Source organism: Fragaria vesca, linkage group LG2 (assembly GCF_000184155.1).
Source record: "Fragaria vesca subsp. vesca linkage group LG2, FraVesHawaii_1.0, whole genome shotgun sequence".
NCBI classification, from domain to species: domain Eukaryota; kingdom Viridiplantae; phylum Streptophyta; class Magnoliopsida; order Rosales; family Rosaceae; genus Fragaria; species Fragaria vesca.
In genome coordinates, this window is record NC_020492.1 from 22,128,370 (window position 1) to 22,154,756 (window position 26,387).

The following is a 26,387-nucleotide window of genomic DNA, read 5'->3' on the forward strand; positions in this document are numbered from 1 at the left end:
GACTATCGAGTATCAACGAACTGTGACGTTTACCGACAGAAAGAATGAATTGTGGGGAAATCGAGGATCGAAATTAAGCAAGGTTCATTTTGCCACCTGCAGGTGTACAGTGCAACCGTATAGAGCAAATTAAATAAAATCATTTTATTGTTTGTTCCCGGGATCAAGTTCCTGTCTACCAGCAGCAACCACAACACAGGAACGAACCCTTTAGTTCTGTCAAACAAGAAAAGTACCAAACCTCATATATTGTCCAACAAGAAGCCAAAATATGCATATACGAACAAGTGGATCAAAACAGAAAGTTATGTTTACTTTCAGGGTTTTCCTTAATACATTCATATATATAAATCAAGGACAAATTAAGGGGAATAATTATAGATACTATTCTAGAAGAAATAAAAATCTAAACCATTCCTGGCATTATGTAGCTAGGTCGTACATAGAGATCATATAGAATAAACCCAGAGAAGGGCGTCCTTAGTAGCAGGAAGATCTAGATCAGGCTAGCTATGTCAAAGGAGCGAGGGCGAAGCCTGAACAGTAAACACATATATGCAATTCGGATATAATCAGCAGCCCCTAGATCGTTTTTCTTGATTATTATTTTGATGGGAGGCTTTGTGGTGTACGTGGTATATACCAATTGGTGAGAGGAAATTAAGTTTTAAAATTGGAGGTTAAGCTTTGTTTGATCATATGAATGACCTATGGCTGCTTCTGATTCTGAACCCAGCCAGTTTACGTGCAACACTGGATATATATAAAAGCGAATCCTGACTTGGTCTTATATGCATATACCTAAGCTGCCCTAGGGCTAGTCATTCGACCCAAAAGAAAAACCCTTGTCTAAATTGATGTAGTATGATCAGCTGCAGCCTGCATATATGTTTCTGAAGTAGCTTTCGATGCTACAAGCCTACAAATACTCACACACATATATATATACAGTCCGGATCAGAGGAGGACGTCCGCACGCCCTTAAAGTGCGGACGTCCCTCCGTTTGCCACCGTACGGTTCCGACGACGGCGCGCCTCCACCCCAGCGGCCTCCAGCAGCGTCCCTGGTCACTTTCCCTCCCGGGCGAGTCCGCCAAATTCCAGTTTTTTCGGCGAAAATCGACTTTATTTGAAGTTTTTAGGTGATCTCACCAGAAAACTGAAAAAAAACGGACTCGCCAGGAAAGGAAAGTGACCGGGGCCGCTGGGGTGGAGGCGCCCCGTCTTCGGAGCCGTAGTACGGTGGCAAACGGAGGGACGTTCGCATTTTAAGGGCTGTGCGGACATCCTCTTTAGAACGCCGTCCTATATATATATATATATATATATATATATATATATATAGGGCCCTTTTCAATGAGGGTATATTTTTTTTTTGTTATATTTATAGGGATAGGGTATTTGACAAACTTTTCGATCACTAAATCACATCTCCACTGTTCAGATTGTAGGTCGATATGAGTATATCACTTATGCAAATTTTTACAAAATTTGGTGAACGTTAAGTCATCCAAATGTTTGATTTATTTTTAATGATCTTGTACGGTGTAGGTTTGACATAAATGTTAAGTTTTTTGTTTTAATCTCAGCTATCCAAGCCCACATTAGTTATTACAAACAGATTACCCTAACCCGACTAAACTATCAAGGAATTAATTCATGCAATTAATTTGATATTAACATCTGAACTGTTTCCAGGAGAATCTTTGTTTCAAGCTTAACCAAACAAAGGAATTCCATATGGATAACGTTTTAGCTAGCAAGATATGTATGGACGTAATACATCTGAAAGCTAATTGTGCAAAGTAATTAATGGTAGTTTTAGTAGCATTATAATTACCAGGCCATTTTGGGCAACTCACTATCCAGGAGTACTGCAAGTTGAAAATCATGTAGTAATCGGTGTGATCCTAAAACAAGGATTTTTTCCATGATCCTTCGTATTATTAAAACGATTAAACTTGGCCCCTTGTGTCTGAAGATCCATAGTAGGTGAGAGCTTCAGAAACACACCCATTTACTTTTCACACACACTACAGATACTACTTCAAGTTTGAATATATATTCCACATTTCTTGTGCAGGGTGAACAAGAATAAGCCCTCATCTATCGATCAAGCAGATCGACCTTGATATGTTGTGAAAATTGGTTTTCGGAAAGTGTCAAACCTAATCGATCAAAGTGCGTACATATCCTCCTCTGCTATGTCCTTGCAAGAAAGCTAGCTAACTGGCTCCTGCAAGTTTCCAATATTTCCTCTTTTAGCTAGGGTCTTATGTTGTTCAATTTATAGGGCATGAGTAAAATTTAGATAGTTTTTTGCCTTTTTTTGGCTAACTTTTCTTTTGTTAGGTTTTGGTTCTGTGTTGTTCTGTCTGATACTGTTATTTTCTATCCAGACAGAAACCAGTTAAAGAATTAATCAGATCGAAGTAAGAAAGTGATCGATCGATCGATCTAGCAAAAAGCAATTAGCTAGCTTGCTAGAGATGAGTACAGGAGATCATGCAAATAAGGAGGACAATTTGCCACCAGGGTTTCGATTTCATCCAACAGATGAGGAACTGATTACGTATTATCTGATGAACAAGATATCAGATGCTACATTCACAGGAAGGGCAATCGCTGATGTTGATCTCAACAAATGTGAACCATGGGAACTTCCTGGTATGTATCGTATATATATAGTTGAATCCAATAACTTTATTATGAATTTAGGAAGTCCCTGATCGACTCCCTATACTGAATATTTCATGCTCGGATTTAGCATTATCAACTATATTCCTTGTTGATCTATAGAAACAAAACCCTAAAACATCATCAAAGTTTTTGGATCACAACTCTTCTTATCTGTCATCTCTAGCTTACTTAATTAATTATGCTTATAGGGTTATAGCTGACATCAATTATTTTTCATTTTGGGATTAATTGCTCTAGTTTGAGTTCTGAATTCTTAACCTACAATCTTAATTAATTTAGTAAAATTATGTTGTTGAATGAATTAGCAAAGGCGAAAATGGGAGAGAAGGAGTGGTACTTCTTCAGCCTTCGAGATCGGAAATATCCAACCGGAGTGAGAACAAACCGAGCCACAAACACTGGATACTGGAAGACCACAGGAAAAGACAAAGAGATCTTCAACAGTGCCACCTCTGAGCTGGTTGGGATGAAGAAAACTCTAGTTTTCTATAGAGGCCGAGCTCCCAGGGGAGAGAAATCCAACTGGGTTATGCACGAATATCGCATTCATTCCAAATCCAGTTTTAGACCGTCTAAGGTAATTCTATCTCCTCTCGTCTCTTAGCATACATATAGATCTTGATCTATGCATTAGCAGAATAAGCCGTATATATGTATAAAGAAAACAAAGATTCTAATTGTTAGTTCGACATAAATTTTTGATAGCTGAAAGTGATATTCTAACTTGATATTAGCTCTGGTCTCGAACCACATCCTGACTGCTTGTTCAAATTAACATTTCTGTATGTATGTATGTATGTATATCTATCTTTTCACGTATGACCTATAGGATGAAGCTGCATATAAATGAGTATTAACGTATTTCCTAAAACCATAAGTTTTCTGTGGTTGCATGTAATAGATCATTTACATCTAAACTGCTTTTGGAGGGTCCTTAATTTGCTGATGTTTTTGTGTTGGGATTCCATGCAAGTAGGTTGGTGTTTGATCTAGGTTTCATGCAAGTAGTATATTTCCATATGAACCCTAAAAACTATGAAACCAAACCAGGTGTTAATCGATATCGACGTTGTGTTTGATTAACAGGATGAATGGGTAGTATGCCGAGTCTTCCAGAAGAGTGCTGGTGTTAAAAAGTACCCACCCTCAAACCAATCATCATCTTCATCAAGAGGAGCAAATCCCTACAACATGGAACTAATGGGTCCGAGTGTTAACGTAGTTCAATCACCCATAATGCAGCTTGGTCATGAGCACCAGTTCCCAAACTACGGCAGAAGCTACATGACCAACGCTGAGATGGCAGAGCTTTCCAGGGTCCTGAGAGGTGGTGGCGTTGCTACTGGTTCAACCAGTAGCCCTATGAACCTTCCCTTGCTGCAACCCCAGTTCAGCTACCCCAACCTTGGAGGAGGAGGCTTCACAATTTCTGGGCTCAATTTGAACCTTGGGGGCCCATCAACTCAGTCTAACTTAAGGCCCATGTCTGGAATACATCAAGCTCATCAGGCAATGAACAATCATCAAGATGTTGCTAACTCTTCAATGATGACTAGTGCTGGTGGTGCTGTTGGTCAAGATCAAGCTGGGTATGGTAATATAGACATGAACAATGGAAATGTGCCTGCCGGGAACAGATACATGAACATGGTCGACCAGTGCGTCGATCTCGATCACTACTGGCCGTCGTATTAGGGCGGTCTAAGATTCTCGGAGAATCCCAACAATCGAGCATAAGTTGGACAAGTTTGTTGCTAGTTATTATGTTCTTGTTAGACTCGATAGATATGTTCGTATTTCAAGGGCCTTGATGGGGTAAAATACCCAGCAATTATGGTCATGTATGATCGTTTTCATAGGGCATTATGAATTGAGAGTTAAATACTACACTGCGTTGGTAATAGTGGTGTTTCAATAATAATCTTCTTGCTGCATCTTTCTGATCGAGTTGCATGTTTGATCATCATGGTTAGATCTCACCCAGAGTCGTGCCTACGAGTATTAGCGAACTTTCACATATCAGCACATGTGGGATAAAGCTTTGTGAATAAACCAATGCTGACTGTGAAATCAACATGCTTACAAGAATCAATAATAAATTTCTTGGCCACAGCACTTAAAATATTTGATTTTTCATAATTTTTCACAATCAGTAAATAAAACTAACCACCAAATATTTTAATTCAGAGTGAACCGTGTGAGACACCTGACAGTCTTCTGGACTGAGAATTTGTAAGATAAATAATAAAATACACCCCATAACAACATAAACAGACTGCCCATGCTACATGAACTCCTAGATGTCCCTCCTCCTAGACGTATCTGAATGTGTCGATTTCGTAGGTAATGCCACATTCTAACATGAAGCAAAAGATTTGAACAACACGAGGGCTGCATCAGATCGAAAACAAAATATAGCTTCACATATACCCCTGCCACTGCACAAACCAGCCTGCAAGCAATGAAAGCACTGACTACTAAGTAAAGCAACATCGACATCAATGTCATATTAGCAAAATGAGACATCATTGTTGTTGAGGAGAGGCGCATTCTGTTTTGAAAAGTATACCGCAACCATTCCAGAAACGAGTCTTGTGAACAAACTAGCAGCAATCTACTTGTCTGGATGACCCCTTTTGGCCTTGCGACGGGAATGGTGGGTACTCCTTACAGGTTTCTTTGACTTTGTACTGCACATAAATTTGTGATCAGCAAGTTACTAAGATTGCGATAGCTTTTTGTTTATGAAAACGGAATCTTAGAAGCTTAGTTGCCATCTCAGCCAGCAAACCTAATGAGAATAAACAAATAGTCAAGAAACGAACCAGAAGAGTGAAGATAAAACTCTGAACAGAATTAAGATCGGAAGCGCCAACAAAGCAGAGGCCTGCAAGATTGAAATTATTACTTGGTGTCAGGTAGTTAACATAAAGTTTCAAATAAAAAGAAAAAGGAAAGAAAAAAGAAACTGCAAAAGAAAAAATTGCACAACACATACCGCAAACCACTCCAACTCTTTTGTAGCAAGAGGTCTTGTCAGTTCATGCTTTTTCAGTTTCTCTCGTACAATGGTTTGAACCTTGAAGAAGTTAATATAAATACAATAAGCTATGGGCTTTAGATAAGGGTGCATCCAGTAAGATTTGAAAGTAGAAACAAATAACAAGATTGCATATTGAAACAGCATTGGGCAGCACTTCTAGAGAAGAATAGTAAAGCATAAAAACAAAGAAGCAAACATCACACAACTTGTATCGTTCAGGAAAGTAAAAGGGCCATTTGTTTGATGCAATCAATACTACATAAGAGATTTTAGACAAATGAGTCATATTAGGTCAAGATGAACATAACAGTCACATATTCCAAATACTATTTTGGGCATCTAATGAGGAAAAGAAAAGGGAGAAATATGACACATTCTAGTCCACCTTAGAAACAACTAGCATTAAGCAGTCGCATAATGAATGGTAGGCCTTGCCAGATTGATGCTGATACCTGATGATGATATGTTGAAGCGGATTTGAGAAACTTCTCATAGGCCTGAACTGCCTGCTTTGTATATGGCTTTAACACCACTCTAACTTTTTCAACATGAGGTTTCGCAACAGTAGCTACCTGATCAACATATGGCTTGCTGAACCTTTTTGCCTCCTGTCACCCCAAAAACACTGTTGTGAGCTGCATGTAACAAAGCTAACACACAAAAGAAAAATATGGACATGACAGATACTGGCCTGAAAGTAGGGATCAACACATTCTTGTGCTTTTATAACATGCGGAGCTAATGTACTCTTTGATGTCTTGTAAGCTTCAATAGACTTTGTTTTTAGTGATTGCACATGAGGTTCAACAGATTCTTTCAAAACTGACCACTGTTCCTTGACTGCTGGGACCCATTTCTTCAATAGATCAGACGGCGAAGGTAAAAGGGAGGAAACTTAAGTTTAGTAGACAAAAACCACAATATCAACTGAAACTGAAATTGAAACTATGCAAGTTAGCTTACAGTTTTAACTGCTTCCACATGGGGTTCAGCCCACTTCCCAGCTTGAGCTTTTTTCTCCAGGGCCTGAAAGTTACAAATATGAAGCTTGTCAGTTAACATGCGGACATGATTTCCAATCAGTATAACTATTGAAAGAGCAAAGTCTTCAAATCGCCATTCTGCAATCAATTGTAATACCTTCTGAATCACCACCTCGGCAGCAGGTTTTCCATGCTCATTCCAGTGTTTCTCTACAAAGTCCTGCAAGTTGATAATAACTTCAACTCCTTGATAAAAAGATCTTTAAAATAGTAAAATGGATTTAAGTTTACCTGACAATAGCCAAAATGAACAGCAAGCCAATGTGGAAGCCATGCACCATGAACCTGATTTAATTCACACCATGCATCAGGGCTAAAGTGCACAAATTATGCTAACAAAACCAAATCACATTTCTACAATACAAAATGAATATATGATAGAAGAGGAAAGTTGTATGAACCTATATGGCTACCAGAAAATACAGGGGTGTCAAGACCTAAAGTTTTCATGATCAAATAAAGAAACTCCGATAAGTTAACTAAACAATTGCAGACGATTACCAAACTTATCTGCAAATTCAGATGCATTAATAAAGACGGATGCAGCAGTCATGACTCAAATTACAGCCAGAAATACTCAAGTGAGCCGGTTTTTTGTTTAGGATCTCAAGGAATTCTGATGCACTGATAAGCTTAAAGAAAAGCTTATCATTCTACTCTCAAGAAATAGTACGAAGAATTTCCCAAGTTCCCAACAGGCTCATAACGAACATTGTTTAGGGGTGAAATGGGTTTCACAAACAAACATAAAAACAACTGCATATAGTAAGAGTGAAAAACAATATTTATCTAATCCATACCTCTGTTAATGCTTTTGCTTTCAAAGTAGCCTCAAACTTTGCCTTCAACATTTCTTCCTGAAGATGAACATGGAAGATAGATGGCCGATAAGCGCCATAACCAACATCTAGAATACTATATGCTTTTAATAGAGCACCTAAAAATTACCTCAGCAACTTTAAGAGCACGCTCAGTCTTTCGAATTTTGGTCTTTTGTTCCTCATTAGTCTTCTCAATCTGTGAAGAAGTAGCTACATCATTCAGCATCCCCAACTTTATGTTGTACAACATATTATTACAGAATGTCAAAATAAAAAATAAGATAAAAACCATGCAAAAATAGAAGAAAATAGTAACCTTAAAAATATGTAATATTTGCTTTGTTTTAACCACTAGAAGTTTAGAATCCATAGAAAAACATTTGCATCAACAATTATGGTTACATAACAGAGGAGAGATGGTACTAAGTACTGAGTATAATGGCAGAACTAAAGTGAGTCAGGAAACCTCATAAAGATGTACATAGACTTCTGATGACATGGTAACCACCCAAAGAACACTTAAGTGAAAGCAACAAGTATAATTCATTATTTAAGCAGCATCACTAGCAAGTCTTTTGATGAGCACATACAGCATGGCTTTATTCTCCAATGAGAAATCAACAACTCACCTTATCTATCTTTAAAAGCAACACATCAATCTTCTTCTCCGCTTGATTGGCTCGGGCTTCCAAAGCCTCTTTCTCTTTATGTTGTGCTTCCAATTCCTTTGCCAGTTGGTCAACCTGCAAAAGGGGGATTGAATTTACAATGTGGTGGTTTTCAGTTTTCACGGACTAGGCACTTCACTTTACTATATCAAACCTGCTTCTCTAATTCACCAGCGCGTGCATGAGCCTTGTCAACCTCAGCATCCCGCGACCCTTTTTTCTAGAGACAATAACACAGCATGAACAAGTTAATTTTATTTTATTTTTTTTACCACGAGACACTTATACTCAACAATGGAGTAATATTCGAATACAAAAAATGGGCCCAACCTGGAGAGAATCAACTTCTTTCTGCAGAGCCGTGATGACATCCGAGTTCACTTTAATGATTTTACTCTTCTGCGCTACTATCTCATCCTTACTCTGCAGTTGCTTGGCTTTCTCATCTACTTCAGATTCTTCAAAAATCCCAAAAATAGAAACCGTTAGCAAATAAGCACAAGCATCCCTTAAACACATACAATGCAACTATCACTGCATTCAAAGAGTAACAAAAACAACTACGAGAACTGTTTCGCTAACACTGATTCTAATTCAGCCACAACATTATCGATTAATCCTCAGAAATATACTGACATTCTGAACATTACTTCTAGTCAAAAGTAACTAAACCTCTACAAAGTTAACCTCAAAGAATCAGATTCCCTAAACTAGCAACAGAAACTAAATTTCATCACTTCAAAACTAGAAAACCGAAAGATCTCAAGCTTCACTATCATCTACTTGGCGAGCGATGAAACCGAGGCAAATCTCACAGTAGCAAAATGAAAGAATCTCAGTACGAACAAAACCCTAGAGTAGCGAAATACTAACCAAGCGAGTGGATCTTCGACTTGAGCTGATCCAACTCGATCTTCAGAGCGGAGGAATCAGGGCCGTCCGATCGGACTACTTCCAGTGGCTCGTCTTCTCCGACTGAAGCGTCGGCCCTAATTTGCGTGAAAATTAGGGCTAGAAAGACTGAGAGAATCAAGAGCTTTGAGGACGCCATAGGTTCGAAAATCGCATCCACAAAAACTCAGATAGAGAGAGTGTGAATATATGAGTTTGTTTTTGGGGTTTTTGAGTTCCAGGTTTTTTGTTTTTTGGAATTTAGACGTGTAAAATATTAATGAGCGTCTAAAATTAATCCAGAATTTATATTTTTTATATAGCTTTCGGTAGCGGTTTGATTCTCCGGCGACGGGCACGTGGTGATCAGGAAAGGAAGGGGAAAGGTGAAAGAAGGGCGTGGATTGAAGACACGTGGCGACGGTGGTACCTGCGTGGTGTGTGGTTTACAAAGTTGGGTTGGTGGGGGTAGGTGATCTTAGCGACGGGCAGCCGGGAAAAGTAAAGGGAGTAAAAAGAAAAAAAGATGGGAAATAAATAATATAGTTTGGGGAAGGGGTCGTGCCTCGTGGGTGGGTCGTGCCTCGCTTTGGTTTAAACAAAGGCAACAACTAGCTACAAACCAAAAGAGTATCACCTAAAATAATAATGTGTAAAATTAATGGAGATCCAATCTAGCATGGACTTTTTATTCAGACCCAAAAAAAAGAAATTCTAGCATGGACTTTAGTCCAATAAAGAGAGTCCAAACTTTCAACAGCCCTACGTGTTTGTTATAAAGTAAAAATAAAAATTTGTTTAATTTTTAATCTGTTTAGTTTTTGTGATTTTATTTTAATCTGAATAGTCTTTAAAGTCACAATTTTTCATCCAAATAGTCTTTTAAGTCATGATTTTTCATCTAAATAGTCATTCTGACAATTTTCTCAGTTAAAGATCATAAGTACTATTTAGATGAAAAATCATGACTTTAAGGACTATTCAGATTAAAATAGAACCATAAGGATTATTTGGATGAAAAATCATAACTTTAAGGACTATTCAAATTAAAAAAACCATAAAGACTAAACAGATGTCGACTTCAAATCATAAAGACTATACAATATTTTACCCTAAAAATAACTAGTGAATGCCCAAAATGGTAAATACTGAGATAAAAAAGTATATGTTGTTTTGTTCGACACGTAAGTTAATTTCATTGCGATCAAACAAAAAGTGTCTGGTATCATCTAGTGTCATATCTCATATTCATAAGTGAAATGTTATGAGAATGTGAGTTCGACTTACTATGGACAGTTGTAGCTTTTAAGTTGTTTGTCTCATCCAAAAAAGCAAACAATTGTCAGGTAACAATTATTGAGGCAATGAACAATGTTGATATGACGCCATGACCGGGCAATATGATCATCAATTATGTAGTTTTTCCAACTCTCGATGAAATTGTGATATGAGAAAATGATGCATATACATGACAACCTGCAACCATACACCAAAGAAAAGAAAGATCAAGACTCGAACCCATACTTTCCATTTCCATTTCCATACATTGACTCAGTTCATACCTCAAATCTAACTGTAGGTGAGTGTCGGAGCCTGTACACGCTGGAACAAGGTCAATGCCAGCAATAAAGGTTGCCTCCATGTGTTATGAAGCATCGCCTCCATGTTCAGTCTCTCATTGAATAACTTCATTCCCAATTACAGTTTCATATGTCCCCCTTTAGGTGGCAAACCCTACAATCTCCAAAACTCTGATCATGCTTGTACTCGTTATAGCAAAATGCAAATATTGGGAAGTTTCAACCTCTTGGATTTGAAAGGTTAGCTTCGAAAATTCCCATTTTGGATGGTTGGACTTTGTCAATCGAAGGCATAAGGGTTCCTCTGAAAATTCCCCCATTGAATTTGATTGGAAGAAATATAAGTTTATTAACAATGTATGTAGCCTTTACAAAATGCATCATCATCGTACGTTGAAAAATATGTTTATAATATAATGGCTCCCCAAATTTTCCTCTTGAGGTTTTCATGACTAGTCAATCTATTACTATTTGTTTGGTAATAGTCGCATTCCTCACTTTTCTAAGCATTTATCACTTAAACATACAATTAATCCACATGTTGAACCATTAGAAGCCCTAGACAAACTGCTACATCGTAAGAGTATGCGTCACAACATATGACAAGTCCAACTTGGTGTGTGCCTAATCGCATAGAAACAACATGTCGTTTATGTGGTAGGCCTCGAATAATTATCAGCTTTTAAAGCCTTTAAATCCCAACAATCAACGACAATCGAAAATTCAACACCGACCTTTCCCAAATTAAGGCGGTTAGGTTTGCGCCACGCCTTCACAATCTCCTCGTTTAAATTTCCGTTAATCACACGGCCCTAACCACGCTAACCTCACCCGCCATTGCAGGGACGCAGCAAACCAAAACGCGACACGTAATGTTACGTCCGTCACTCCGTCAACTACTAATACGACTCAATTTCACCGTCAGGTCCGGTGGGGACGGCCAACGACATGCAGAAAAACCGAAAGATGTGAGTCGCGTAAAGAAAACGACAACAGAATCGCATCGTTTCTAATTCTTTGCTTCTCTCACTATCTTCTTCTTCTTCTTCTTCACAACTCTCAGAGCTTCGTTTCTGCCTCGCTGATCATTACAGCTCATTTCCCAGCTCTTCAGGTATCGAATTTCGTCTCGGTAAAATTCTCATTTCCGTTTTGTGCGATTGAATTTACTCGTAATATATATGCATGTATATAACGATGAATTTTATGTGAATTTGGAGATGAATTTTACAGAGAAATGCAACATGTAATGATTGTTGAGTTGTTGTGGTCCTGATTTGGGTAGGTAGGAGAGGGAGTAGAACTGTAGAAGGTGAATTTCAAGAGGGAATTGAGTAGTGACTACTAGTGTGGCTACTGGGGTGTGCTGGTTTCTATTATTGAACTTGAATTGTACTCTGATCATGATGATCCGAAAAGAGAGTGAGCTGGCTGAACATGATGAGGGTTGAGATGTAGTGAGTAAATATTGCTTTAATTGGCCTAGATGCATCATACTGGTGTTGAAAAGGTTGTGCAAAAGACAACCTTCAATTCTTGTAGTTTGGTGGGAGTATGAGTTTCACATATGGAGAAGGTCTAAGCATTAGGTTAACACGAAAATAACCCGCTAATTATTTGACGGATAATGCTACATTGCCAGCTTTGTGAGGGGCTGAGGGCAAAGGGTTTATTGATATATTTATTTGATTCACTTGTTCATCTTTCCAGGAAAAGGGTTGTGAATTGGGTCTTGGGTCTAGTTCCACATAGCCTCCGATGGGACGGGGAAGCATTTACAAAAGGCGCATGAAAGTTGGCACATTGGCCTTGCTTATATACCTTGATTACAAGGTAAAATTCATTTATTGCCCTTCACTTATCGGCAAGTTATATGTAGAAGGCCGTCTTACCTTGTTGTTTCCCCATGACTGAAGGCTTTGCAGCAAAGAGACAAATGGATTAGCAAATCTAAAAGTGCTGCTTTATGGGAAAATGCTCATCAGAGGAATGCTAAACGAGTTCTCAGGTTGATAGTACAGTTGGAAGGTTTGTGGGTGAAACTTGGGCAGTATCTGTCTACAAGGGCAGATGTTCTTCCTGAAGCATATATATCTCTTCTCAAGCAATTACAGGACTCTCTACCCCCTCGTCCTTTGGAAGAGGTTATTTCTTTTGGTTTTTAAACTTATCACATTAATAACTGTAGGAAAGTGATTGGGATGCTCTAGAAATCATATATCTGCTTGCTTGGTGTTCATGTAGTGTGTTGTATTCTTTTCTACTGTTGCAACAGTTTTTGTCTATTTACACCGCTTCTTATTGATGATTGGATTTATAGAGGTCTTAGTTTACTTTTGTGATGCTAATATCTCCATCTCCTGTACGTACAGAAATATCTGCATTCCTTAGCAAGCGTTTTTCCTGTTTGACCACTCATCAGACATCTTCCCTTTCAGTTTTCTTGAGTTTATCCATCTGGTAGTTCATGGCTAAACTGGATATTTTTTTTTTTTGCACAGGTTTCTCGAACTATACAGGAAGAGTTGGGGAAATCGATGGATGAGTTGTTCTTAGATTTTGTCAAAGTCCCTTTGGCAACTGCATCAGTACGATTTTCTCACTCTTGTAGACTGAACGATTGTTGGCACTTAGTTCTAGGTCATTCTTAAACACTCTTATGATATTGGAAAAGATCTTATTGGTTTTGCACTCACTATATGCAGATAGCACAAGTCCATCGCGCAACCCTGCTTGATGGGCAGGAAGTAGTTGTTAAAGTTCAGCATGAGGGCATTAAGACAATCATATTGGAGGTTTCTCATACTTGGTATTTGAAAGTTAAGGTTAACATAAATTAAGATGGGCTCACTGTATTAATCTATTCTTGACTTTTTTCTTGTAGGACTTGAAGAATGCAAAGTCAATTGTTGACTGGATAGCATGGGCAGAGCCTCAGTACAATTTCAACCCTATGATAGATGAGTGGTGCAAAGAATGCCCAAACGAACTTGACTTCAATCATGAAGCAGGTGCGATCAATTTTTTTTTTTTTAATTATTCATAGACTCGTAGCTTCTTGTGCTTGACATTTGACATGCATGCAACCATTTCTTTTTTCTTTAATAAGAAACATAACTTTTATTAGAGATGAGAAACCTGCTCCACTTTTTTTTCTCAATCTGACCAGTTTACTGTTGGTCATGAACTTACCTGCCTGCCATACTTCTAGGCTTTGTCTTTTATGTATTCTGTAGGCATTAGTTTATGCATATGTTCTTCAAGATTAATTATTATTTATGTCTTCTTTGCTTCTGTAGAGAATACTCGAACAGTTTCTAAAAATCTTGGCTGCAGAAGCAAACATGATGATAACCCAAGTGCCAATCAAGTGGATGTTTTGATACCAGAAGTTATTCAGGTACTATTTTGATCCGTTCTCTTATTATTACAGGGATGCATTATACTTAGAAAAGTGTCAGCAATTATAGGACAAAGGAATTAGAGATTGTTTATGTTTGCTCATGACATGTATTAGTGTCTTACTTTTCTAGGCTAGTCCTTCTCTGTAGTTTTTTTCCCCTTGTTTCTGTCAACTGTTTTCAAGGAAATAAGGCTTTTGCTCCTTGTTTCTCGTCCTCTATTTCGATAAAAGTTTGTTTCTTAAAAAATAAAAATACGTATAGGTGAAGCTGAAAAATCTGAGACAATGTATAGTTAAACAGAGAGCTTTCCAACTAAAAACGGAAGAATGAGATCTAGAGGAGTGTAGCCTTTATTACTTTGCTTAATTTTAACTGGTTGTTTATCTGATTCATTTTGAAATTGAAAAATATGTTTTCCTTTTCTTGCATCCTGCTTCATTTATTGGCAGTCAACAGAAAAAGTCCTCATTTCGGAGTTCATGGATGGCATTCGTTTAAACGACATAGAATCATTTGAAGCATTTGGTGTCAACAAACAAAAGGTTGTTGAAGAAATCACACGTGCGTATGCCCACCAAATATACGTTGATGGATTTTTCAATGGTGACCCTCATCCTGGTATCCCTCTTCTCCCCTCCATGTGTTACTTTTTATCTTGGTATTTTGAATGGAACAAGTCGATCATTAGTGGAGAAGTTCAATATTATTCTCTGCTTGGTGCACTGTCCTATGAGTTTCTATAATCCCATTCGCAGGAAATTTTCTTGTGAGCAAGGAACCTCCTCATCGTCCTATTTTGCTTGACTTTGGACTTACTAAGAAATTATCAAGCTCTCTGAAACAAGCATTAGCAAAGATGTTCTTGGCATCTGCTGAGGTTTGTGCAAAAGAGTAGTTTTTTATCACGATACTTGTTGATTTAATTCTAATATTTTCTTTTGGATAGATCCATGACTGAAAAGTATTAACCTAGGCATTTCCTTTACTTTCATGTATGATTAAAAATAATTCCTTTAATAAGATAATTTGCAATGTTTCTTTGTAACAGGGGGACCATGTTGCTCTGTTGTCGGCTTTTGCAGAAATGGGACTTAAGTTGCGCCTTGATATACCAGAGCAGGCAATGGAGATAACGACTGTATTCTTCCGTAGTACTACGCCACCAAGCGAGTCTTCTGTAAGTATGCAATTACTTGTGATCGCAACTACTACTTGTTTCATTACTTCCATTTCTCTAACTTTGTAACTCCTGTTCCATTCAGTTTTAATTATTTACTTACGATTTTTATAAGGAAACGATGAAAGAGTTGGTGGATCAAAGAGAAAAAAACATGAAGGTCATACAGGACAAGATGCAACTTAGCCGGAGAGAGGTCAAACGCTTTAATCCTGTAAGTTCTCCTCCTATACATTGTGTTTCTCTGCTATATATCGCTTGAATCCTTGCTGAGTCTAGTAGAATCCACTTCTATAGGTTGATGCATTTCCTGGTGATATTGTAATTTTTGCACGAGTCCTCAATCTTCTCAGAGGTATGTTTTCAATATGTTCTCTGGTGACATGTATGTTAGATAATTGTGACATATAATTTACTGTTTATTTGACTTGGATTTAGGGCTTTCTTCCACAATGAACGTCCGCGTTGTATATCTAGATATTATGAGACCATTTGCTGAATCCGTTTTACAGGGGTGAGTTTATTCTGTAATGATTTATGTTAGTTTAACGTTGTCATATCTTCTTCAATTCTAATGGATCCGATTTTACATTTTCAGAAGCATTAATAGGGGACCAATGGTTAATGATCAGTGGATCTATGACACACCTGCCCTCTCTGATGTGGAGGCGAAGCTGAGGCGACTCTTACTTGAGATGGGGAATGATAATAAAATTCTTGGAGTTCAGGTGTGTACAGTTTCTCGGACTTTATCCAGTGATAACTTGATATGACACCGCGGAAATCTGTAGTATTTTTTTTATAATGCAACTTGATATCGGACTTATCTTATTTTGTTATCTTATATTATGGCATTCCAACTCTCAGTTTCACTATAATGGTGTTTCCCTATCTGGTACAATAGAAGCTAGTGTAATTATATAATGGAATTACTTATAATGAATTTTGAAACAAGAGCTGTAATATGACAGATTTTAATGGGGTGGTATAACTAACACAAGATGAAGTTAATCTTCTAGGAGTTTTGGCCGTGTAATGTTCTTGATATATAAAGTATAGTTTACAATATGTTAGAGAATTATGAACTGTTAATGCATACGAATTTTCTGAAATGAATGTTGTCGCATATCTTTTAGTTAAGGTAACTTGTTCTTTTTTACTCTCTTCTTTAAAATGATATTATTTTTTCCCAAATTTTCATAATTTTGTATTAAAGGTATGCGCCTACAAAGATGGAGAGGTTATTATTGACACTGCAGCTGGAGTGCTAGGTAGATATGATCCTCGTCCAGTTCAGCCTGACAGCCTTTTTCCAGTTTTTTCTGTGACAAAGGGTATAACAGCTGGAATGCTACATTGGCTGGTTGACAACGGGTGAGTATTATTGTGTTTCCATTTGTTTTGAATCTTTTGATATGCTATCACACAAAAGAGGGGGTACTTTCTTTTGGTAAATCAGTCCCTTAGTCACTTGGAAACGTTGCACTTGTTTCAGAATATCTTTTAATTATATTAGTATTGTTTGGCCTGATTACTAGAAATTTCATTTTCTGAGATGGTCTAAATTGGCCACTTCATTCTACACATCCATTCACTGGGAAATGTTACATGTGTTTCAGAATATCTTTCAATTATATTAGTATCGTGTTTTGAGTTGGCCAGTTCTTTCTACACAGCAATGGTGCACGTGTTTCTGATTTTAGTATCGTCTGGCATGATTTCTAGAGCTTTCATTATCTGAGGTGGTCTAAATTGGCCACTTCAATATACACAGAGGAATCCATTGTGGTGGAAACTCTAATGATGTAATCCATTAAGAGAATGAAGCTGGTGGGTGTGTGGGTGGAAGCAGTTAAAGTAAAATAGTTATGGTAGTCTTTGAGTTCATTCGTATGATATAGTATCATGACTGAAGAGCTTTATTAAAGCCTGATGATGGAATATTTCTGCGTTTATGTAATGAGTTCTATATTGTTTCGCAGGAAGTTATAGTTAGTGTTGTCGTCATTTGAACTTACACACTTTGATAGTATTCATGTAGTCGATTAATGCTGATAAACAGGGTATATGTTTCTCGTTATTCTGCCTTGCAGAAAATTAAAGCTTGAAGAAACTGTTGCAAGTATTTGGCCAGAATTTGGATCAAATAGAAAGGATCTCATAAAGGTTAATAATTTGAATTCAGCTCCGGTAAAGCTACATAATTTGTTTTGTATTGCTGTGATTAATGTGCTCTTTGCATTTTAGGTTCATCATGTGCTTAACCATACATCTGGATTGCACAATGCCTTGGCAGATATTGGCAAAGAAAACCCTTTACTTATGGCTGACTGGGAGGAGTGTTTGAATCGCATTGCCATTTCAGTACCTGAGACTGAACCTGGCCAGGAGCAGTTGTATCACTATCTATCTTTTGGGTGGATATGTGGTGGAATCATTGAGGTACAGTAGCCTGTTAATGTTTCAGATTTTTTTTTTCCAACTCAAAATCTTATTCGTGGTGGAATGTATGACAGTGAAATCCATGTTTGAAAGCTTGTTAATTTCATTGATCTAACTATTTATCTGAATGGTACAGCATGCATCTGGGAAAAAGTTTAAGGAGATTCTGGAGGAAGCATTCATACACCCCTTACAAATTGAAGGGGAGTTATATATTGGAATCCCTCCAGGCAAGTGTACTATGTTTTGCTTCATTGAATGAGATTAATATGTATGCATGATTTGTGATCACACTTCTTTCTTTTGATATCTGCAAATTTACTTTCTCTTGTAATCTATCAAAAGCAGCTATTTGTTATAAATCTGGGCTTCCGTTTCTGTCATCACAATGTTTCCTTGCTCCCTTCTAGGTGTGGAATCTCGACTGGCAACCCTAACCACTGATACAGACAATCTGAAGAAGGTTGCAGGGCTGAGCGGTCGTAAAGACCTACCTTCCACTTTCCAGGCGGACAACCTTGTGCAAATTGTGAGCATGGTGCCTCCTTTATTTAACATGCTGAACATTCGTCGCGGCATCATACCTGCAGCTAATGGACATTGCTCAGCCCGTGCTCTTGCACGATATTATGCAGCCTTAGTTGATGGTGGTGTTGTTCCACCGCCTCATTCTTCTCCCTCTAAACCAGCTCTGGGTAGCCACCCTCACATTCCCAAATTTCCTGCTGAATCATCATCTAAAAAGCAAGGTAACAGAAGCAAGAAGCTTGCTGCTGCTTTGAAGTTGAGGACCAAGAAATATGAGCAGGCCCCTACTAGTGATCCTGATATTGTTATCCCCAGTAGTACCAATAGGAGCAGTAACATTACTAATGTAACTGATCCCGGTTCCATTCCTCAAAAAGGTAATGCCGGTAAGATCTTCAGCAACCCCAGAATCCATGATGCTTTCTTGGGTGCTGGCGAATATGCAAATTTGGCCAAGCCAGATGGTGGATTTGGACTTGGGTTCAAGAGATATCATTCAGAGGAGGGTTGCCTCATTGGCTTTGGGCACTCAGGCATGGGTGGATCAACCGGTTTCTGTGACATCAAAAATAGGTTTGCTATTTCTGTAACCTTGAATAAATTGTCATTTGGTGCCGAGACTGGGAGAATCATCCACCTTGTTTGTTCAGAGTTAAACATCCCGGTGCCACAGGATTATGTGAGACTTGCAGAGACGGCACTCGAGGGACAGTCGGATTCTGTAAGACCTTTGATAAACTGAGAGTGAATTATTTCACTTCATTGTCATTACAATGTTACTTTCTACAGATGAATGAATGTATACGACTTATAGTGATTCTAATTTACAGATGAAGGTAGTATACATCTATATGCTAAATATGCTAAAGCCTGATAGTGAATATTGAAGTACAATAGTACATGAATAACATGATTAGTAGAGTAGATCACACGTGAGATGGTGGGTAGTGCACGCAGAGGATTAGACAAGGAACACTTATTAGTTTAATATGATTTTGCCAATTAGACTATAATCTGGAAAACGCGGTTTCTGCACTTTCATGTGCACTTAAAAAACTACTAGAGGATCTGGCCCAATATAATTAGTGCGAGGAAATTTGATTTGTAGGAGCTTAATTTTAACATATCAATAATCCTCCACTCACAATGAGCATTTTCCAAAAGAAATATTAACAAAGGTGGTGCTGTTCTTATGCAAAACAAAAAAAATCTTTCAAATCGATTCAGATCGCTTCAAGCACACTTCGGCTTTAGAAGCACGCTTCCGCTTTAGAAGCGCGAAGCGTGGTAGAAACCAAGCTTTCATGCTTTTCAGCTTCTTATTGTAGTAAATATATATATTTTTTGTTTGGTGAAGGAAAGCGAACTAATATCATGAGAGTTACCGCATACACTATAAGTAAACCAAAATTTTAGTCATTATTTCAAGAGTTTGCTTGATTTTATAGATCAAGTATTAGGAGTTTAGAAATAGTAAATCAATATTATTATTTGAAAATTTATTGAACAGTAAACACTATACAGGGCTGGAATGTCTTATCAGCTGAAAAGTTTCTTTCAGGATAGCTGTGAAGCTAGCAAGAGATGCCTGAAATTTTCATCAAGATCTTAAATCAAATCTCCAATTAATGTCTGTGAGAGGAGAAGTTCCTCTGCTATTTCCAAATCTGAAATACAAAATTTTAATGCGCGCTTGATCCTTATGACCAGTATTTAATTTTTGATTTCCAGTGCTGGGGATACAACCGACCAACATTATAAAAATAAGATGAGCATTGTTTGTGCATTGCATCAGTGTCACATTCAATAGCAATTGCCAGCTTCCTAAGAATCATAAATATTATTCAACCAATTATTACCATATATTATTGTTGCAATGGCATTCAAGTAGTATTCCATAAATTTCAAGGGCGTTTCCTAATGGTTACCACTATAAAAGAGTGACCAGAGTGTAGCTGGCTCTCCAGGAAATCGATTTGTATTTTCATATAGTAAATATATTTTTTCTTCTCTCCATATTGCAACATTTGAAAATGATGGGGATCACTGGAGTGTGTTCTAGGCTGATTGGTGACTTGGTTCATGCCTTCCATGGAGTATCAAGGTGCTCAAGCACAGAAGTGCACATTGATGAAGATTGCAAGCAGCCACAAAATGCAATCAAAGTTGACGAGTCTATGGCAAGGGCACTCATCACTGTGTTTGGGATGGAAACCAATGGAAGAATAAAGAAGGAGAAGGCAAAGAGAGTGGTGAAGAACCTTGGCTTGATATGTTACGATGAGGAAGATGAAGATCTTGATGAAGTGCCAGTGGAAGAGGTTCTTGGGGAGTTGGAGAGTGATAAGAGAAATGAAATGCTGCTTGAAGCGTTCAAGATTTTCGATGTGGATGGAGATGGATTTATAGAGGCTGTGGAGTTGAAGAGGGTGTTGGAATGTTTAGGGTTGGATAATGGGTGGGATATGGCTCAGATTGAGAAGATGGTGAAGGTTGTGGATTTGAATTTGGACGGCAAGGTTGATTTTAGTGAGTTTGAGTTAATGATGGGATAAAAGAACTGCAGTCATTGGATTAATTTTTTCACTGAAAATGTTTATTCTTTTTATCAACAATATGTTGTGCTAAATGTAAATTCCATGGATTCATAATATATTGTACTCCAAGTCTCCAACTCCTTTATTTTCGATCTGTTCTCTAGCTTGCTCTTCAAAATTAATCATATAATAGCTTAAACATGTACAGAAGCTCGGAACTTAGAGCTTAAACATAATGCTTTTGTTAATTAGGCAAATAAAGATATATGATATTCAGCTTAATTCCTGCACAAGCTAAGCCTGGATCTGTATTGGTTCTCAAGTTTTGACAACAAAATAGACGTGGTTTCTTTCTTCTTCAAATATTAAAGAAATCAAACCCAGTTACTTAGTGTGGCACGTACAGTGGAGCATGATCTTGCTCAATTATTATGCAGAAACTATATACTATCATCCATGGCTTAGCTGGGAACTCTGTTGACTTGTAGAGTGTGAAAATAATATTTGAATAAAATATCACCAATAATCACATTGCTTGGTAGGCTATGAATCCCATTTGCAATAGGAAATATGAAATTAAGATTTTTATTTCATAATTTGGTCATGATTCCCTTGTAAAGCTTTATATGATTATCTGGGAGGTCAATGATGATCATGATCTTATAACTTTTTTTGACACGACCCACCCCGAATTTCACCCTGAAACCCAGGGTAAGTCGTGCGGGGACCACCTCCAAGGAAAATTTACTGAAAAGATTAAGCAAATCTCCCTTGCAGATGGACAACCCTAACTCGAAAATTTCATAATACACTCTTAATTTAACACTTCTGAACATCACATAATATACAAAAATTCTAAAGTATTCAGAGCTACTAAACACAAGCGGAAGCAAGAAAACACGAGTAGGTTGAACAGGTAACCTACTGATGAAACTGGCAGAAATGCGGGTGACTATGCCTCGTCTCCTACTAGATCCAACCCGAACTCTGCAGACTGGGCAATTTAAAACGAAGGGTCCAGGGGAAAACATTTAATAACGTCAGAGTGAGTGGACAAAAATAAAATAATAAATAAAATATTTATGTTTCCCCAAATTAATTTCTAAGGAAAAATCGAATGCATGCCGCAAGCGATAAAACCTTTATCCCATAAAATATCGAGCCTCTCAGACTCTATAATATATGTATGTATTTACACTCGTCCATACTCCCTATATAAATTCATGGGTCTATATAGGGCTACTACGCTCGCGTCCAACGCTCGCGTCCAACGCTCACGTCACGCCTTAATGCGGTGCTACACTACGCCATCAAGGTGGACAGACGAGTGTATAAATATGTGCCCATACCCCTTATATGAATTAAACACTCATATAAGGCTACTACGCTTACGTCCAACGCTCACGTCACACCATAATGCGGCTATATGCTACGCCATTAAGGTGGACAGACACATATGGCTAGCTAGCATTTATATACATACTCTCTCATATATACTATATTTATATTCACCGAAATCCCATTTTCGGTAACTCTCTCTCAGAGAAATAAAAGCGTCAAAATTAATTGACGGTAAAACTCCAACAAAAGGAAATGTTCAATCATGAACCATAGCATGCATATTATTTCAAATTAAAAGTCCACTCACGAATTAGGCCTAAGCCTGATGTCAATCTGGGGTCTCGTCTGCTCGAGCCTCTTCACGTCCTGTTCCAAATATAATATTAATTTCCCAACCAATATCCAATATTTAATCAAAATAGGCAAAATTACCCGAGAGCCATTATTACGCTCATCATTGCCTAACTTCGATATTCTTACATCGGAACAATCCGAACTTAAATATCATACTCAACAGTCGTAAATACAACCTCTCCAAAATACGACTTAAATCCAACGGCCGGATTCTACATTAATTACCCGCCAAAAATACCACACTTCGGAAATTCATAAACCTATCCAAAACTCATCCAAAAATTCCATAAATCACACCAATAAACTCCTCTCAATATTCCAAATTTAACAACATTAAAATCTCCCAGCCGGCGGCGCCGCCGCCGGCGGCTCCGCCGGCAGCGGCGGCCGGAGGTCAATTCCGGTGACCTCCAAAACCTATGAAATTTTAACAGCATCTTCCTCTCATCAAGCTCTACAACTTTCATAACTAGCACAAACACCAATTCCAAGCCTAACTAGGGCAATCGACTAAAAACATCAAAAACACCATAAAACTTCCACCTCAAATTTCTCCTTACCTAGCTCAAGAGGGAGTGAGTCCTTTTAGGGCAAGGTTTCTGGGTTGGAGGGCTACAAAACCATACCAAGCTTGCCCGGATTGGTGGCCGGAGGAGGAAGTTCCGGCGAAGGGAAGGTTTGGACAGTCGGACCTTACGGGCGGCACCGCTCACTCACGGCGGCGCTAGGGGGGCTGCTACCGGCCTAGAATGGAAGCTGGGAGGGAGACCGATCGATTGGGACCGGTGTGGCGGTCTGGGGCGGCCGGACGGCGGCGGGAGGACGGCCGGAATTCTGCTGGGTGTAGAGAGGGGAAAACCGGGTGAGAAGAGAAGAAAAATCGGGAGGGAGGGAGAAGAGAAAGAAGAAGAAATGGGTTGGGCTCGGCCCAGCCGACCCAACACCCCTTTTAACCCATAATTTCAAAATTCAACACCCCGAAAAATAAAACCCGAATAAAAATTACCTTTTACTAGCTAAAATTTACCATTTTTACCGTCGTCGTATTTTCCTCATACGAATAATCCTCCGCACATAATCGTCCCCGAAACCCCTCTAGGGACCAATTAAACCATTTACACAATGATCGAGACGGTAAAATTCTTATTACAATCACGCTAGTAAATAAGGTAAAAATATAAGGGTCGGGATGTGACATTTTTACCCTGGTATGAGATGTGCATTTATGACGTCAAAAAAAAGATCTAGAATTGCCACTGGCATAAAACAGTGCGAATTATGTGGATTCTTATGATGTGACTCATTCTAGGTTTGGCTGATTCAATTTTGATCAGTCCTTGTCCACAGGAACGTTGATGCTTAATTTAGAAAGAAGCCCTATAAGTGACTCCTTCCACAATGAAAGTGAGTTTTGCAGAAAAACCTAATAGGACAGGAGACCGATGGCTAACGATCAGTGGATCTATGACACACCTCCCCTCTCTGATGTAGAGGCCAAGCTCAGGCCACTCCTAGTTCAGCTTGGAAAAGACAACAAACTATTAGGAGTTCAGGTAATTGCATTGATTGATAGGTTTGATAGTTTGAAAATTGAGATTATAATCTTGATCAGGTGATCATGATCTTCTATGCAGGTTTGCGCTTACAAAGATGGAAAGGTTATTGTTGACACTGCTGGTGGATTGCTCGAAAAAGATAGTGACCGGCGGGTACAGCCGGATAGCCTTTTTCCAGTTTTTTCTGTAACAAAGGGAATAACAGCTGGAATGTTACATTGGTTGATCGACGCCGGGTGTGTATATCAGTATCTTTCTGCATTCTTAAGTCAGGATTAGATAGTTTTGATGAACAAGGTAATGGTCTAATACATAGTTCTATTTTTCAGGAAATTGAAGCTTGAGGATTGTGTTGCAAACATATGGCCAGAATTTGGATCAAATGGAAAAGATCACATAAAGGTTAACATATTCCAGAAATGTAAGCAGAGAATTCTGTATACATTGTATTTCTCTTCTGTGATTACATGTTGTTTTCTCTTTGTTAGGTCCATCATGCGCTTAACCATACATCTGGACTGCACAATGCCTTGGCAGACGTAGTGTTAGGGAACCCTTTTCTCATGTCTAACTGGGAAGAGTGTTTAAAAAGCACTGCCATGTCAGAACCTGAGACCGAGCCTGGAAAGGAGCAGACATACCACTACATATCCTATGGTTATATCTGCGGCGGAATCATTGAGGTAATGCCTAACCATTATGGTGTCTGAATCATCTATTTGCATGTGTCATTGTGAATGTTCATTTTCTTGTATTTTCGGATGGAACAGCATGCATCAGGGAAGAAATATCAGGAGATTCTTGAAGAAGCATTCATTCGCCCCCTAAAACTCGAAGGAGAGTTGTATGTTGGAATCCCTGCAGGTAAGTCAACAAGTTTACTATATTTTCAAGTGCTTCTTTAAGTTACAATGCAAGGAACATGTATGCATGACTGCTGTTACACATAATGATATTTACTAGTAGCTTTCAAATGGTTTATTCTCTTATCTTAGGAGTGGAAGCTCGGCTTGCAAGCCTTGCACCCTATGGAGATGATCCGAAGAAGCTTTCAGAGATTGGCAGCCGTTTGGACTTGCCCTCCAGCCTCAAGCCAGACAACATTCAACAAGCTGCTACCATGGTGCCTGCTCTATTCAACATGCTCAACATCCGCCGCGCCATCATCCCAGCAGCCAACGCACATTGTTCAGCACGCGCGCTAGCACGTTACTATGCATCCCTAGTTGATGGTGGTGCTATTCCACCACCACATCCCACTTCCTCCTCGACACCACCTCTCGGTAGCCATCCTCACAATCCCCACTCTCCTGCTGTTGAAAACTCACCATCCAGTCCTAAGAAAGATAAGCTGTTCAGCAACCCCAAAATTCATGATGCTTTTTTGGGGGTGGGGGAGTATGCAAGTTTGGTTATGCAGGATGGGATATTTGGACTCGGGTTCAAGAGGTGCCACCACTCGAAGGACAATTCACTTATCGGCTTTGGGCACTCAGGAATGGGTGGATCTACTGGCTTTTGTGACATACAAAACAAGTTTGCTATTGCTGTAACTTTGAATAAGATGTCATATGGTGCTGAGACAGCAAGAATAATACAGTTGGTTTGTTCAGAGCTGAATATCCCAGTGCCAGAGGAGTACTCAGGTTTTGAAGACAGTGATGCAAAAGTTTTGGTTAATTGAAGGGTGTAAAAAACCTCCTGATTCCAAATATATGTACTGAGGGTTTTGTTTTACACCAGATGAATTCATAGTGTTAGTGAATTTACTATATATATAAAATCATAGTTTGGATTAGAGATGCATGAATATAAAAGCTTTGACATTAAGTTGGGTGCCCGTGCAACCCTGGAAATGTCTATGCTTTGCTAACAATGGTGGTGACAACCATTGATTTAAGATGTGATGGATCAATCTGAAATTTTCAACTATGAAACCCGGTTTCTCTATGTGATCTCTCATCCTTCATATAATAAAGAAAGAAAATCCATCTACTACAAAAAAAAAAAAGAAAAGAAGAAAGAAAACCATATCCTTGTTGAACAGAACAGTTGGCACGGCATGATCTTGCTATTTGAGTGCTCAATTATTATTCAGAAACAAAAAGGAAGGCAATATCAGAGAACATGATTACAGGAAGCCAGTTGACTTAAATGGAGTGTATCAGTAATCAGTGGGAACATATTAGAAGTAACAGCCTCTTCTTATCTAAAATGCTAAAACTTAGCGGAGACTCTGATACCATATGATCAGTATGAGTCATCACAGAAGTGATGATGATATAGAAAAAAAAAAAAAAAA

The 26,387-nt window shown here is 38.4% G+C and overlaps 6 protein-coding genes across 6 annotated transcripts in view; 4 read left to right on the plus strand and 2 right to left on the minus strand.

Annotated features, from left to right (window-relative positions):
* LOC101312889 (group 2 truncated hemoglobin YjbI-like) overlaps positions 1–26,387 on the minus strand; it is a 771,661-nt gene that overhangs the window by 14,877 nt on the left and 730,397 nt on the right. The gene's annotated exons all lie outside the window — the stretch shown is intronic.
* LOC101306109 (NAC domain-containing protein 100-like) lies at positions 2,091–4,618 on the plus strand. Its single transcript, XM_004291227.1, has 4 exons — positions 2,091–2,181; positions 2,400–2,667; positions 3,006–3,277; positions 3,787–4,618. The coding sequence occupies exons 2-4, from the start codon at positions 2,490–2,492 to the stop codon at positions 4,393–4,395; spliced, it is 1,059 nt and encodes a 352-aa protein (XP_004291275.1). The 5' UTR covers positions 2,091–2,181; positions 2,400–2,489; the 3' UTR covers positions 4,396–4,618.
* LOC101294037 lies at positions 4,761–9,455 on the minus strand. Its single transcript, XM_004291186.1, has 15 exons — positions 9,149–9,455; positions 8,606–8,733; positions 8,430–8,495; positions 8,237–8,350; positions 7,735–7,803; positions 7,587–7,643; positions 7,018–7,071; positions 6,884–6,946; positions 6,707–6,769; positions 6,435–6,599; positions 6,196–6,351; positions 5,699–5,779; positions 5,526–5,587; positions 5,270–5,390; positions 4,761–5,152 (listed from the first exon to the last, which is right to left on the minus strand). Exons 1-14 carry the CDS (start codon positions 9,324–9,326, stop codon positions 5,315–5,317), a joined length of 1,332 nt encoding a protein of 443 aa, XP_004291234.1. The 5' UTR covers positions 9,327–9,455; the 3' UTR covers positions 4,761–5,152; positions 5,270–5,314.
* On the plus strand, positions 11,816–19,159 carry LOC101315016. The gene is made up of 19 exons (XM_004291173.1): positions 11,816–11,860; positions 12,457–12,579; positions 12,663–12,890; positions 13,248–13,334; positions 13,452–13,541; positions 13,631–13,757; positions 14,046–14,146; positions 14,600–14,768; positions 14,906–15,027; positions 15,199–15,327; positions 15,443–15,541; positions 15,625–15,682; positions 15,766–15,841; positions 15,926–16,055; positions 16,544–16,701; positions 17,421–17,493; positions 17,575–17,769; positions 17,906–17,999; positions 18,180–19,159. The coding sequence occupies exons 2-19, from the start codon at positions 12,505–12,507 to the stop codon at positions 19,037–19,039; spliced, it is 2,871 nt and encodes a 956-aa protein (XP_004291221.1). The 5' UTR covers positions 11,816–11,860; positions 12,457–12,504; the 3' UTR covers positions 19,040–19,159.
* On the plus strand, positions 20,310–20,973 carry LOC101314049 (probable calcium-binding protein CML28-like). The gene has a single exon (XM_004291255.1). It carries the CDS (start codon positions 20,331–20,333, stop codon positions 20,850–20,852), a length of 522 nt encoding a protein of 173 aa, XP_004291303.1. The 5' UTR covers positions 20,310–20,330; the 3' UTR covers positions 20,853–20,973.
* Positions 23,972–25,769, plus strand: LOC101309327 (beta-lactamase domain-containing protein 2-like). Its single transcript, XM_004292820.1, has 6 exons — positions 23,972–24,082; positions 24,164–24,321; positions 24,415–24,487; positions 24,574–24,768; positions 24,856–24,949; positions 25,081–25,769. The coding sequence occupies exons 1-6, from the start codon at positions 23,972–23,974 to the stop codon at positions 25,767–25,769; spliced, it is 1,320 nt and encodes a 439-aa protein (XP_004292868.1).